General features: G+C 38.4%; 4 protein-coding genes across 4 annotated transcripts; 2 read left to right on the top strand and 2 right to left on the bottom strand.

Annotated features, from left to right (window-relative positions):
• Positions 1–10,184: 10,184 nt before the first annotated feature.
• LOC129733178 (histone H4) lies at positions 10,185–10,561 on the bottom strand. The gene has a single exon (XM_055694806.1). It carries the CDS (start codon positions 10,521–10,523, stop codon positions 10,212–10,214), a length of 312 nt encoding a protein of 103 aa, XP_055550781.1. The 5' UTR covers positions 10,524–10,561; the 3' UTR covers positions 10,185–10,211.
• Positions 10,562–10,951: 390 nt separating this feature from the next.
• Positions 10,952–11,457, top strand: LOC129733003 (histone H3). Its single transcript, XM_055694537.1, has one exon. The coding sequence runs from the start codon at positions 10,981–10,983 to the stop codon at positions 11,389–11,391; it is 411 nt and encodes a 136-aa protein (XP_055550512.1). The 5' UTR covers positions 10,952–10,980; the 3' UTR covers positions 11,392–11,457.
• An 889-nt stretch (positions 11,458–12,346) lies between these two features.
• On the bottom strand, positions 12,347–12,797 carry LOC129733079 (histone H2A). Its single transcript, XM_055694647.1, has one exon. The coding sequence runs from the start codon at positions 12,759–12,761 to the stop codon at positions 12,387–12,389; it is 375 nt and encodes a 124-aa protein (XP_055550622.1). The 5' UTR covers positions 12,762–12,797; the 3' UTR covers positions 12,347–12,386.
• Positions 12,798–12,992: 195 nt separating this feature from the next.
• On the top strand, positions 12,993–13,422 carry LOC129733115 (histone H2B). The gene has a single exon (XM_055694696.1). It carries the CDS (start codon positions 13,013–13,015, stop codon positions 13,385–13,387), a length of 375 nt encoding a protein of 124 aa, XP_055550671.1. The 5' UTR covers positions 12,993–13,012; the 3' UTR covers positions 13,388–13,422.
• Positions 13,423–14,335: the final 913 nt, after the last annotated feature.

The following is a 14,335-nucleotide window of genomic DNA, read 5'->3' as shown; positions in this document are numbered from 1 at the left end:
GGTCTTTTTGGTCAGATTTCCAGTTCTTTGAAACTGACGGAGGAATATGTTTCTAAGGTAGATTGAATATTTGGTATGGTGATCGAGTTCGATTAACTTACCCCTAACAGTCAGCTTCATCAATGCCACGGTATCAATCGCAGCGTCTATGTCGTCAGTAGAAATAAGCTGGCGTTCATCGTTGTTAAACGAGTCCAATATCTGCTGAAAAGTTGCCCAGTTCACTCGATGAAAGTCTTTTCGCTGATTTATCGGCACAGCCTTAGCATTATCGAGGGTAGATGATATTCCTGTTGGAGGTAGAAAAGTTGGCTCGTCTGGAAAGTGAACATTGTAGTATCCAAGCTGCACATCATAAAATAGCAGTTTTCCGTTAATATTTCGATGGTTATTCCGCCAAAGCTCATGTTTGACATTCAGATCGCCACCAATGATGCATTTGTTTTGATTACGTGTCAATTTAGCTATGTAATACTTAAATTTTCTCGATTCAAAATTGCTAACAAAACACTGATGAGGGCAGTAAACGGCATAAATTTCCAGCTTTCCTGATGATGTAACTACCTCTACTCCCACAACTTCGATGATGGTTGAATGCGGGTGGGAAAGAACAACAAACTCTATACCCTTCTTGATCCTGAAGGCTACTCCTCCACCACGAGAGCGGGACCGATCCAGCCGTACCGTCAAGTAGTCGGGAACCGAGAAGGAAATATCAGGCGAGGGATGCGTTTCTGTCAAGATTGGTTCGTATTTGATAACCAAGGTTCTTGGTTACCTGCTTGAGGTACTCCTGGAGAAGTGGATGAATGCGGCTGGGACCAGTGGTGGAAATTCAGCTGGAACAAATAATGGAGTTTTCCCCGTCCTTTTTCCTGGTTGCTTACGTGTAGATGCCTGCTTACGTTTCAAAATTTTAATCCCTGTTTCAGTTATTCAAAATGGTTTTATTCACCTTCTTTGATTCAAATTAGATTTAATCGGGGAGACCGTCTGTGCATATTCGTCCGCAAAACGCAGATTCTCGGAATCAGTAAATATACTATACATTTGTTCACTGTAAATAAATGGCACGATTACTTCAAGTGCTTTTGCACTTGTGATTTAGTGTTGATTTCACAATGATTAACACTTTCCAACGAAATGATCTTGCGTTGAAAACTATTCAATGGAAATCACCATCATATTATAATGAATATCTCTTGTATTTGCACCACTGTTTAAATCAATTGAATTACAGCTGCAATTCCAATTGACAAACGTCAAAAACATAAAACGAAACAAACATAGTGAGCGCAAGCAGCACATTTTCCCCACAGAATAACAATTTGTTTGAAAGTACGTTTTATTGAACCTTTGATATTAAAACAACTATAAAACAATTCTTTTACAGATCCTGAAATCGATTGCACCGACACGGTGACAGAGATCATTTTGTATTTAAATTGAAAATCTAAAATAAAATAAAATTGAAAAATATAAAATAAACAGAAATCTTTGAATTTATTGTGATTAGCTGATAACATCCAAATGACCGACATTCCGTATCTCGAACATAGGCATATCAAAAAAGATGAATTTAATAACAGAAAATCAAATGGTTTGCTGTTGATTTCATCGTTTTTTGCATTAATATGTTTCGAAGAATTTTCCTTTCACTTTGAAATGTTAGGCAAGTAGTACGAATTCAACAGCAAATCACTTCAGTTTGACGTGAAATTTTTTTACAGTGAAGTTTGTGCAGATTCATAAATTTTCGAGCAGTTGCAAACATTTTCAAACACATCTGGCAGTTCTGGATTTAAAGCAAACCTCGGTTACTATGGTAACGCATGTGTGATGCACATGTAAAACTACGTCGAGGCACCCCTCGTTTACCGTTTTTTGAATATTCGAAGTTTTTTCCCCTTTTTTTGAGGGGGCATAAAAAGTAACGCCACGCCGTACGGCCGACATTCAAATGTGAAACGTTGCACGAGATAGTTAATAGTTAATAGTGTTAAAGAGTAGTTTTATTTTAGTAAGAGTAAAAGTGTTGAGTTAAGGATTAAATAAACGTTGCACGCGATGGCCGACACGGATTGCCAGTCGGTCGACGATGCCAGCAGCTGCGATCTGCTGGCATCTAACAGTTCCGGTAAGCAAAGCTAACGCGCTGCCATTTTTGGTTATGTAACAATTTTTTTCATCGGTTTTCAGTTGCCGAGACGGATTTGTCGACGCTTACTAGTGAGAGTTTTTCTGCCGAAGAAAAACGTTCCGCGACGTTTCCGCGTATTCTAGATGTTTCGGTTCCAAAAATTTACCGTAGTGATTATCCGGTTACACAGATTAATGGCTGCCGGCAGTACGGACCACCGAGATCGTGGATCGGGTCGAGTCCCGGCTTCGGTTGTGAAGTGTATGTTAAGCGCATTCCGCCGGAATTCACCGAAGCGGAATTGGTTCCGGTATTCGAGCGTTTCGGTCAGATTTATGAAATGCGCTTGATGATGGACTATAATAACCAAAACCGGCGTTACTGTTTTGTTCGATACACCACCGAAGAGGATGCTAAAGTGGCCATCGAAGTGCTGAACCACTGTTTCGTCAAGGGCAGCCAGGTGTTGGAAGTGCAAAAGTCTTTCGAGAAATGTCGCCTGTTTGTGGGCAATCTCCCAAAGGATCTCGACCGAAAGACCATTGAAATCGCTTTTCGCTCACTCTTTCCGGAAATGTCCAGATTTGTGATGCACAACCGGATTTCCGATGGGGATAAAAACCGCGGATTCGCTTTTATGGACTTTCCGGACCATGCTGCCGCTTTGCGAGCTAAAAAACAAACCACTCCCGGGTGCATGAAGATTTGGGATCGGGATATAAAAATTGTTTGGGCGAATCCGCAAAAGTCGCTGGATCATTCGGGGGTAGACGACGTGAAGACGCTGTTCGTACGTAATATTGATCTAAAAGTTACCACCAAAGACCTGTACGCCCTTTTCACTCGGATGGTACCCCGTAGCGACATCATCAAGATTTCTCGAGTGCGAGAATTTGCGTTTGTAGAGTTTGCTCGTCGAGAACAAGCGGAAATAGTGATGCATGCTGTTCAGGGTTATGCGCTGAATATGTTCCAGCTGGACATCGAGTGGGCTATGCCCCCGCTAAGGTAAGATCGTTATGAAATATGTTTCTATGTTGTGATAAACATCACTGATCTACAAAATATGTAACTCCTAGACCAACCCGCAGGAATTCGTTCCATAATATGAAGAATTACGACTTCAATGCACTGCTTAAAACCAAGTGCATTGCTAACGGTTGGGACCCTCCGATTATCGTGTATGGGCGTGTGTTCCAGCTCAGCTGCCTGCAGTACGCTGCGATTATTATGCGCCAAAAGGAAAAGGTGCATGTCTATTTTGTTGAGATTTATACCACTGGTTTGTCCGATGTTCAAAGCCGCATATGCGAGACTATCATTTCGATAATGTTGGAAACTGGTAGCCTTCCGGAGCCTTACCTTCTCATGACGATTAAGCAAGACTTAATGACGATTGGTGAGTTTTGCAATGCTTTCTATGATACTTGTTTTAATTCATGATTTTTTCCCATAGTTGGATCAATTTCATCGCTATCCAATCCAACCCTCCACTTGGCCCGAGAAGTAGACGAGTCGATTGTGCTCTTTTGGAACGAAATTGTAGACATTTGTGAAGCAGTTGACCAGCTTGTTCGGTTCAGTTTTGATGATCTGTACACAATGTACTGTAATGAGTTCGATTTTCTACTGCTCTTCCCCTATTTGGAATCGATTATGCTCAACGATCGTATTCTTGGATGCCTTCACCCATCGTACCGTAACCGGCCACCACTGAATTCGAAGCTGGACAACCGGGAGATTATTTTGGTTCTGTGCGATCAGCTCACACTGACCAATTACAATTTCACTAAAAAAGAAACGTACATAGCAGAGCCACTTGCGACGTTTAAAGCAAACGGAAAAAGTACCTTCAGGTGCAAGGTGGCACCCATGTTTCCGTCGAATATCGTTCAGGCCTGCTTCGGACGCGGGCTGAATATAAATGCAGTGTATTTTGGTGTGAATCCTTACGCATTCGCAGAAGTTCCGGACGGATTACGCATGTGCATGGCTAAACCGGAAAGGCAGCCCACAGCTGTTGAAAATTGGTATCGCTACAATGACCAGCAGCATCCAGCAAGGTTAGTGCTCGTTCTATTATTATTTATACACATTTTTAAATACGGCGGGGCAATAACTTCTGTGGGGCCTAGAAGACCATTGATTTCTATTTGCGATAGCAAATTCAAAGGAATATGTAATGTGGGAATTTACCACTAGCGCCTAATAGACGCAAGAAGGCCATACTAATTTTATTTTTGACTCCAAAAGTAGGCAGGAGTTGTGAAAGTTAATAAATTTTTAACAACAACTTTTTACCCGTTAACACACAAGTTCATTAGCAGACAGTATGTGCAGTAGGGAAAGCGAAACATAAGCGAACTGGAAATATGATACAGATTTGGAAAAATATACCGCATCCCGCATACAGTATTACCCGGAACATTTGATTAAATTTATCTTGCAAAAAAGTATACCTATGTCCGACCTTACAAATAACCCTCATATTTTGTAACCATGTTCAAATTACAAATTACATAAATCAAATGAGATGCCGCAATTTTGAAAACCCCCTCAACGCTTATTCTTGTTTTTCGACAAATCAAGAAGTATTTTTTATAGCCAAACTAGATGTGCAGATTTTAATTCTAGTGTGTGGGATGAGTCCAAAAAAATTTAACTGAAACTGACATGTAATTTGAACTAGGTAAAAGCCGTAAAAGCATTATGAGGTAAAACCATTCTCTAAAATGGACATTCTCGTACCAAGCCAACTGTTGAGCGCTTCGAGTGGTGTAGTCCAGAAAGCGGTGGAAAACAATCACGAATAAGAGCAACTCAAATAGTTTTGTCACAAGTGTATGCTGTTTGTCTAAATGACAACAGTTGCACATATTTTCTACAATTTGTGTTAATTCAGTACAAATCCTCTAGATTCATGCATTCTCGTTTTTCCGCAGATTTCAGAGTAAATATTTGCAGACTTGTCCAATCAAAGGTCAATTTTTTTAATTATCAAACTTTGCCTTTGGTCACTCATATCACTTTATGTTGTTCTCGTATACAAATTGAATATTTTACCATGGTACTTTTTTCTATATGTTGATGTATAGCAAAATAATAGGAACACATTTTAAATAGAACACAAAGAAACAGCTAGAAAATGTAGGTTTGCCAATATGAACTCGAACGTGGAGTAAATTTTTAGGCTGTTGATATTAGTTTTATGTCTCTTTCACAAGTTTTCTCTTTCGTTTGTTCTTTTTTTTTATTAAATGTCCGTTACGGAAACTTTTTTTTCCAAATTTTCCGGTTTTTGTCAGTCTTGATTTTGGTTCTGTTCTATCTGGTTTTTATTCCGTTTGAATAATTCAGATTTTTGTAAAACTTTTCTGTTGTGTTTTAATTGTAAATTATTTGTTTCTTTTTTACTTGTTATTTTTATCTGCTTAATTTTGATGTTTTGTTCTTTTGATTTTTTTTTGTTTTTTCGGTTTTTTTCGCATATCAATAATGCGGATACAGTTTTAACAGAAAACTTGAAACCATCTAGAAAACTGAGGGTTTAAATAAACTCGGTTATCAAATTTGATGTTCGAAAATTTTCCGTAAAAGTTGTTTCGCATAGTTTGAAAAGCTGTTAGACAATTTACACTAAAGACGCTTTTAGCGCAGGAAATACATAGCGCTTATCACGAAAACTCGGACTCCGCGTAAATTCTAAACTGCGTAAAAACTACTTGTAAATGTTCGGTTATCCGCTAAAAACTTGGAAGTTATAACAAAAATTTGAATAAACGATTTTAAAAAGTAAAACTAATAAAAATATGAACCGTGTAAAGATCCACTTCCGGCTTATCCGCGTAAAAGCACCTCAGTGCCTAAATCAGCATAAAAAAAAAACAACGTAAACTCGAAAATTCGTCTGGACAAAAACGCGTAAACTCTTAAGCTCATGTAAAAAATAGACACAAAAAGCGACTTCAGTGTAGCACTGTTAAACAGACAGTTTTGATTGTTTTTCCAATATGTTTTTTTTCTGCGTTCTGCTTTTAGATTTTTTTTATGTTTTCTTAAGTTTTTTTTTTTTATTTTATTCTGCACGAATTAATTCTAATTATTGGTTACTCATGTTGTTTTCTTTATTATGTTTTTTTTTAATTTTTCTTTCTACTTTTATTGGGGTCTACTACCAAAGGCTAAAACTCAAAAAGCTGAAAACTCGAAAGGCTGAAAGCTACATAATTCTGAAAAATCATAGGGCTGAATATTTACAAAGTTCGTTTCTAAAAAAACACTCGCGGTCTTCGGCCGACTCGATTGTCTGAGATGTATGCTGTCCTCACTCGCTATCGCTCGTTCGTACTAAACTAGGGGATCACCCCTACGTGTCAGTAGACCTAGGAAAACGAACGAACCTATACAGAGGTGATTTCTGCGGGGAGGCTGCTTCCCCGCAGTAGCTGGTGCTTCAGACGACGGGTCGCCGGCGCACATTCGCGGCCTTCGACCATTTCGCCTTGAATCATCTAGGAAACGTGTACAAGAGTCAAGTGCGTAAAGATTCAAATGTTGCCGAAAATAATTTTCCATTGCACAAACCTATTAACCTACTCAAACATTGAACTCTGTCACCTTATGAAGATTCGCTATTCATGTGCCCGACTTTTTCAACGATTATGATTCAAGTTACAAAAGTGTCAGCCTTTCGTTCATTCAGCCTTCTAGGGTTCCAGCCTATACTATGATACATACTTTTCAGCCTTACGAATTTCAGCCTTTTGGGTCTCGGCCTTTCGTTACTAAACCGTTTGTTCCATAGCAAAAACGATTGCAGGTCAGTCCCATAGCAAAAATCATCGCTAGTCAGTTCCACAGTGGTCTATGGTGGTATGGTCTTCAGGTTTAAAACTCAATTTACCAGTACCTAGTTCGATTTAATTTTTACTTTTTTATTTTACTACAGTTTAAAATAGAAAATATGCTTCCAATAAGAGAAAACTGATTTTAAAATCTTTTTTGGAATCGCTAGTTGATGTTGTGCCGATGCTATGTAGTATTAAATTAAGAGAACACAAAGCTATTTTGAATTAATTTTAAAGTTAGTTTCGGTCTACTTTTCAGATGATTATATTAATGTTATGCGTATCTCCTAAAATTACGCTAAAAAATAACAAAAATCAAGTGTTTGTTCGCTCTTACAGAATTTTTAAGAAAAGATTGTTTTTGCATTGAAAAAGGTGGGGCAAAATGGGTCATTTGGAGGAATAAGATGGGTCACCCTCTCAAACAGCACAAAATTATGATTAAATTTGAATAAACTTTTTATGGATAGCAGAAAAAATGTCTTCTCATAGATAACAAAAATAAAAGCAGAAAGTCCATCACTTCCAAACATCATTTTTGAAAATTTGCTTTTAATTGATATTTTTAACAATTTAATACAAAGTGCGCAGAATTAGGAGGCGCGCAGAATTAGGGTTTACGGTACTTCAAATTTCATAGCGTACGACGAGAGAACACGAGAATCGCCTAAGAAACATAGCGAAAAAATTTTTTTTTATTAAAAACAAGCAATATGCTAATGAAAACTATGAACACGTGATACATAGTCAAAAATACGTTACGCATCATGCAAAATTTTTATCATCACAAAAAACTATTCCACGCTCAAAAACGACACTAATCCATCTTGCCCCACCTCACCCTACTCAGGTGTCCTTCGGTGGTCCCTGAATCTAGTGACTTTGTTCACTGTAACCTTAGGCCAATTACATACTGAACGTGAATAGCGGCGCGAAGCGATTCTTCTTGCCGTTCCTAAATATAGAGTTCCTCTTACAGCAGTACATTAGCATGCGGCAAAGCGAATCGGCCTTAGAGCTGTTCTCACAGCTTCCAATTGCACGAATTGATGTACTGGCAGCAGATTAAGTATTGCATTCAGGGCGTTTGTAGGTTCACTACGCATCGCAAAGCCAATCGTTGCCTTTAACTGAACTTATAGATTGCATATTTTTATTTTGTTTTGTCCAGCATACTATAGTCGGCTTCGTGCAACACTGACACAACTCAAAAGTTTGCATTTTTGAGTTTTTGATGGCAAACGATGCGAAATCTAGTTAAGTTTCATTTCACGAAACCCCGTTTCAAAATTTTCAAAAAAATCAAGAGTTATGAGTAGAAGTGCCTTTGCTGCACAAATCGAAATTTCTCCATAAAGTTAGTAAAAATAAGGTTTTAACTTGGACAACGTGCTCATAATATGTGCACCTAAAAGTGTTGAATGAGGATCTTAAACTTCAAAGTTCTCTTGAAAATCGAAAAATAAATTTTCGACGCAAACTTTCAAACGCGTTTTTCTCGAAACTATGATTTTTGCCAGTGTTGCACGAAACCGACGATATGTTATTCTGGGTCGTATTATAGTCGTATATATTCTAGGGATCATTGTTGATCTCAGTCCCCACTTATTACCAATAGTTCTCTTACTTATTGATAGTGCCTCTTTTGCTTTACTTATTTGACTCACTTGATTCAAGTGGCTGTTTCAGTTCAACTTACGATCGATCGTAACTCTAAGGTCTTTGTCATGCTGAACGCCAACGCGAGCGATCGGGCGAAAAACCAACCGTAGGTTAATGAACAGTCGTAGGTAGAGCTGTTCATTAACCCACGGCAAGCTTCTAGCCTGATCGCTCGCGTTGGCATTCAACATGATAAAGGCCTAAGGCCTGAAACATGCCTGAACGTCGGGGGTCAACGATCCATAGAAAATTTTTAGAATTTATATGAGCAGTTGTCCACGGGGGGGAGGGGGTCAAAAGCGTTTATAATCTGTCCACGTGGTATGTGCATGGCCCCCTTCGCACTCCGAGCTATTTGTTGAAATATTCTTTTATAGCAACGAAAAAGTCAACAAAGAGCCGAGTTCTAGTTTAAGCACAAAATACACTTATTCTACGTTGAGATACCTTTTGTAATTGATGAATAACATTTTTTCTTGTAATCATGTTTCAACGAGTTTGAGTTACTTTATAGAGCTCGACGTGATAAATAAGATGGCAAAGTTAAACCAAAACCGACAAATTTCGTGTTATCTAGTTCTAGCATTAAGCGGACGATATAATAGAGTCTATTATACATATATTCGAGTCCGACCTGTGTAACGATCTACACGCTTTTCTATAATTTTCAACATTATGAGGAATATGATATAAGTGAAGTCTCTTACCTATTTTATTAGCCTCCGGAATACAGATCGAACTTTTCGCCATATTGAAGGCCTGAAACTTTTTTATAAGAGTGGAAGTGCAACCAAGTGAATGGTTTATGGTCTATTTTACTTTTTACTATGAGGAAATATGTTATTCAGCTATGTTTTTCCATCAGATGTTGAGAAACTAGCAGTAGACCTGTTTTTGTTTGACTCGAACTCAGTATTCATCCTTATATGATTTTGACCACTATTCCTTATCTTATTTGGTCTCATAAGAAATTGGCAAATTACTGTTGCTTACCAGTATTGGGCTAAGAAAACGCGTTTGGATCCTAATTTCAAGTGTTTCTGTTTTATCAATAAAATTGCAGTTTTTTTTTACTTTTTGGAATCTCGCGACTACAAGAGATTTTTTTTCTACGCTTTTACACGTATATCTCTAGTCCATGGTTAGATCGGAAAGTTACCCTGGTAAATTGACCAAAATTTTCTTTGATTTTATTAGTAGATTTAATTACAGTTGATGCAATCTGAGATGGCATCATTCGATGCCAAACTAAAACTCAAAAAAAATATATGAGCAACAATAAACAATAAATCTGTTGAATTCGAATTCAACAGATAATTGTTTCTCCATTAGTTGAGAACAATAGAACAATAGAATAGTCGCCTGAACAAAAAAGAGATTTGGTTCTCCCATTTTAAATATACAAGGGTGCCGTAAGGATTTTTTTTATGAAGCCCAATATTCTGACGATATTAAGTTAAAACAAAAGCAGCTTATTAGGGGAAAATTCAAATGAACTCTTAAACCAACAAATTTGGTGGCCCTTAGAAGGGCCGTTTGACACATGCAGTTCGATTATATGATTAGCCGCCAAAACCGTACAGAGTGCGTCCCTGGCGTTTCAGCGCATAGACGACATCCATGGCGGTGACAGTCTTTCGCTTAGCGTGTTCGGTATAAGTAACAGCGTCACGGATTACATTTTCTAGGAAAACCTTCAGCACACCTCGGGTTTCCTCGTAGATCAGACCGGAGATACGTTTCACTCCTCCACGGCGCGCCAGACGACGGATGGCGGGTTTAGTGATACCCTGGATGTTATCACGAAGAACCTTGCGATGACGCTTAGCGCCTCCTTTTCCGAGTCCTTTTCCTCCTTTGCCGCGACCAGTCATGTTTTTGATATATTCGTTAAAGTAGTTTCTTGTTAGGAATGTTTCAAACTGAGATGTTATAATAACGTTGAGTTGTGCTTTTATACGATTCCAAGTTTACATTTCTGCTACCTGCGGGGCACCTTTTATTTTTCTTTCTATGTGTTACAGAGAATATACAGTCACAATAAATCCAATTCCCCTTCATCGCTTATGTATTTAGATAGGACAGATAGAGGTTTTGATTGTCTGTGTAGATTTGGTTCGTTATTCATGTGTTAACACGTACACACAGATAACAAGCCGGAATAATTCCCCTGGATCTTCTATGTATTTCAATAGCAGATGTTAGTGTTCGAAAATTGGCGGGAAAAGTCGTTTTGGTGGGTCCACTAACTTGACTATAAATAGGATTGATTGCCTGCGTTGGCATCATCAGTTTGAAATTTTTTAGAAAGCTATCTAACGTTGTAACGCTATGGCTCGTACCAAGCAGACCGCTCGTAAGTCTACTGGAGGAAAGGCTCCTCGTAAGCAACTGGCCACAAAGGCAGCCCGCAAAAGTGCCCCGGCTACCGGAGGAGTGAAGAAGCCTCATCGTTATCGGCCAGGAACTGTTGCTCTGCGTGAAATCCGTCGTTATCAAAAATCGACTGAGCTCCTGATCCGCAAGCTTCCGTTCCAGCGTTTGGTTCGTGAAATCGCTCAGGATTTTAAGACCGATTTGCGTTTCCAGAGCTCTGCCGTCATGGCCCTGCAGGAAGCTAGCGAAGCTTACCTAGTTGGTCTCTTTGAAGATACCAATCTGTGCGCAATCCACGCCAAGCGTGTGACTATTATGCCAAAGGACATCCAGCTGGCTCGTCGTATCCGTGGAGAGCGTGCTTAAGTTTGCTTAAGAAAAACGCCATTTTGACTGATCTCAACTTATCTGCAAATGTACAAAAAACGGTCCTTCTCAGGACCACAAGTTTTAGTCCACTGAGAGAACATTGAAGTTTTTTTCCGCCTGTTTTTAATATTATTTGGTTAGGTTAAACTCTTATATCCTTTTGAGATTCGCTGTTGGCTTGTTTATGGAACAAATGAAAATAGCCTCAAACAACAAATTGGCAGTTGAAAAAGATTATGGTCTTCCATTGCAAGTTTCAAGAATTGTTTCTTCAATACATACAGCTTTATAATAAAATGATTTCGCACATAAAAGTTATGATGATAACTATCGTCCTGTATCCACATATTTCAGGACTGGTAGCAAAAAAGAGTATAAAGTCTTTTTTTTTCTACCTAAAATAGTCCCTTTTTCACCTAAAAGTCTCTTTATTTGTCGTTGAAATTATCGTTTAAATTTATAACGCAATTCTAATAAATTACCTGTTTAAATAATTTGGGAATACAGTAATAATGCTGCAAGAATTATGCTTATACTGCCTTTTTAAACACATTTTTCATATCGCAAAATTCATCAGCCTTCGTCGCAAATCATGTTTTTCGCTTGTTAGTCCGAATTTCTTCTTTATAAATTTTTCAGGTCTCCAAAGATCCTAGTTTAGAGTAACTCAGCTTTGATATTTCAATGGTGTTTCCAGCTTATTGAGTTACATTAGTTTCTTGTAGATTTTATGAAAGTATACTGAACCATTTTTTTTTCGGAACATGCTAACGAAATTATCAATAAGAATTCGTTTTATTTTGTAGCTAACAAGAAGCAAATCGAAAAGGTTTCAGTAACGAATCATAATATTTGCATAATTCTGTATGCAAAGAATGAAGTTTAAATTTAGTAAAATTAAGTGATGCAGACAAAATTGTATCTAACTCATCGGGCACAAATTTGTTCGTCCTGAAAAGGACGGTTTTTGATTGTTGGAATAGGATGATTGTTTAAGCCTTCTTCTCGGTCTTCTTGGGTAACAGAACGGCTTGAATATTTGGCAAGACACCTCCCTGGGCAATGGTGACACCGGACAGAAGTTTGTTCAACTCCTCGTCGTTACGGATGGCCAATTGCAGATGACGCGGGATAATACGGGTCTTCTTGTTGTCACGGGCAGCATTTCCTGCCAATTCCAAAACTTCAGCAGCCAAATATTCCATAACGGCTGCCAAATATACGGGAGCACCAGCACCGACGCGTTCGGCATAGTTTCCCTTTCGCAGTAGTCGGTGAATACGACCTACCGGAAACTGAAGACCAGCACGAGACGAACGAGACTTTGCCTTTCCCTTAACTTTGCCTCCTTTACCGCGTCCAGACATGTTGTAGCAGAGATTAAGTTTATGTTAACTGAGAAATAGCGTCAAACTGATGCCAAATCAAGGAACATTCCCCTTATATACAGTTACACTGAGCTGTTATTGATCGGAGGGTTGGGTCACGCAGGTAACGGAATGGTAGAATTTAACAAAAGGGACGCGCTTCTGAGCCGTTTCGTGTGGGTATAAAAAGACGACTCACTGGCATACAACATCATTTTCTGTGAAGTGAACGAAGTTAAACTACCGTTAAAATGCCACCGAAGACCAGTGGAAAGGCCGCCAAGAAGTCGGGCAAAGCTCAGAAGAACATCACGAAGGGCGACAAGAAAAAGAAGAAGCCGCGTCGTAAGGAGAGCTACGCTATCTACATCTACAAGGTCCTGAAGCAAGTCCACCCGGACACCGGAATCTCGTCGAAGGCCATGAGCATCATGAACAGCTTTGTGAACGATATTTTCGAACGCATTGCTGCTGAAGCTTCTCGTCTGGCTCACTACAACAAGCGGTCCACCATCACTTCTCGCGAGGTTCAGACCTCAGTCCGTCTGTTGTTGCCAGGAGAATTGGCCAAACACGCCGTCTCTGAGGGTACCAAGGCTGTCACCAAGTACACCAGCTCTAAGTAAATGTTTCGGACCATGCATTGATGAACGTACAACAATCGGCCCTTTTAAGGGCCAACAAATGATACTCGAAGAAAAATTTGAGTTTCTCATTTCATTTTATCGTTATCTTTATAATGTTTTACTAAACCTTTTCTTTATCAGGAGGTTTTTTTTGCTGAGACTTCCACGTATTTTTCATGTACAACCCTTTTAATAGAGAATATTCAAGGGAAAATGATCAACCATAATTTCGGCATATTTTGTTGTTTAATAATGAAATCGTGTTCAGGAATCATAATCATGTTACTATTTCTGGTGGCTCAGATAACTCAATTTGACGGAAATTGAAACCAACATTATTCTTTGAATGAAGACTCAACAATACTCAATCTAGTTTGTGTTTAGGGCAATTAAAAATTCCATTTTGTTTTTGTTTCACAACCAAGATGATCTTTTCTGTACGTTCATTTTCGATCTTCTATAGTGAATCATCAATCCTCAGTTGAATCCCAAACTGAGGTACAAAGGTACAAGTCAAAACTTGGCAGTTTTAAGTTTTCAATGCCAAGCCACGCTAAATACTATAAAGTTTTATCCCACGAAGGCCCGGTTTTAAATTCACACAAAATACAAAGTTATAAGAAGATGTGCTTTTATAGCTCAAATTCAAAATATCCTGAAAAAAATAAAATATGAGTTTTCAACTCGTATAACTCGCTCGTGATATGGATCTTATAGATCCAAAAGAGTTCAACTATAATAGAAAGTCTTAAAGTTTAATGTTTTCGTCAAAAGGAGAAAATTTTCGACGTTAAATTTTTTATACGTTTTTTTGTCAAATTATCGATTTTGAGTTGTGCTAAATTTGATTTCACCCGACTCTATTAACAATATTCACATTTTTCTAAATTTCTATACAAAAATTACCAAATGCCTAGTTTAATTGTTAACCCTTTCCCGCTCATGGTG

Source organism: Wyeomyia smithii, chromosome 1 (genome assembly GCF_029784165.1).
Source record: "Wyeomyia smithii strain HCP4-BCI-WySm-NY-G18 chromosome 1, ASM2978416v1, whole genome shotgun sequence".
NCBI classification, from domain to species: Eukaryota; Metazoa; Arthropoda; class Insecta; order Diptera; family Culicidae; genus Wyeomyia; species Wyeomyia smithii.
The sequence above is the reverse complement of the archived record's forward strand: the minus strand, read 5'-3'. Positions and strand labels throughout refer to the sequence as shown.

Coding starts and splice junctions, on each gene's coding strand:
- LOC129733178 (XM_055694806.1), bottom strand. CDS start 10,523: ATGACTGGTCGCGGCAAAGGAGGAAAAGGACTCGGAAAAGGAGGCGCT.
- LOC129733079 (XM_055694647.1), bottom strand. CDS start 12,761: ATGTCTGGACGCGGTAAAGGAGGCAAAGTTAAGGGAAAGGCAAAGTCT.
- LOC129733115 (XM_055694696.1), top strand. CDS start 13,013: ATGCCACCGAAGACCAGTGGAAAGGCCGCCAAGAAGTCGGGCAAAGCT.
- LOC129733003 (XM_055694537.1), top strand. CDS start 10,981: ATGGCTCGTACCAAGCAGACCGCTCGTAAGTCTACTGGAGGAAAGGCT.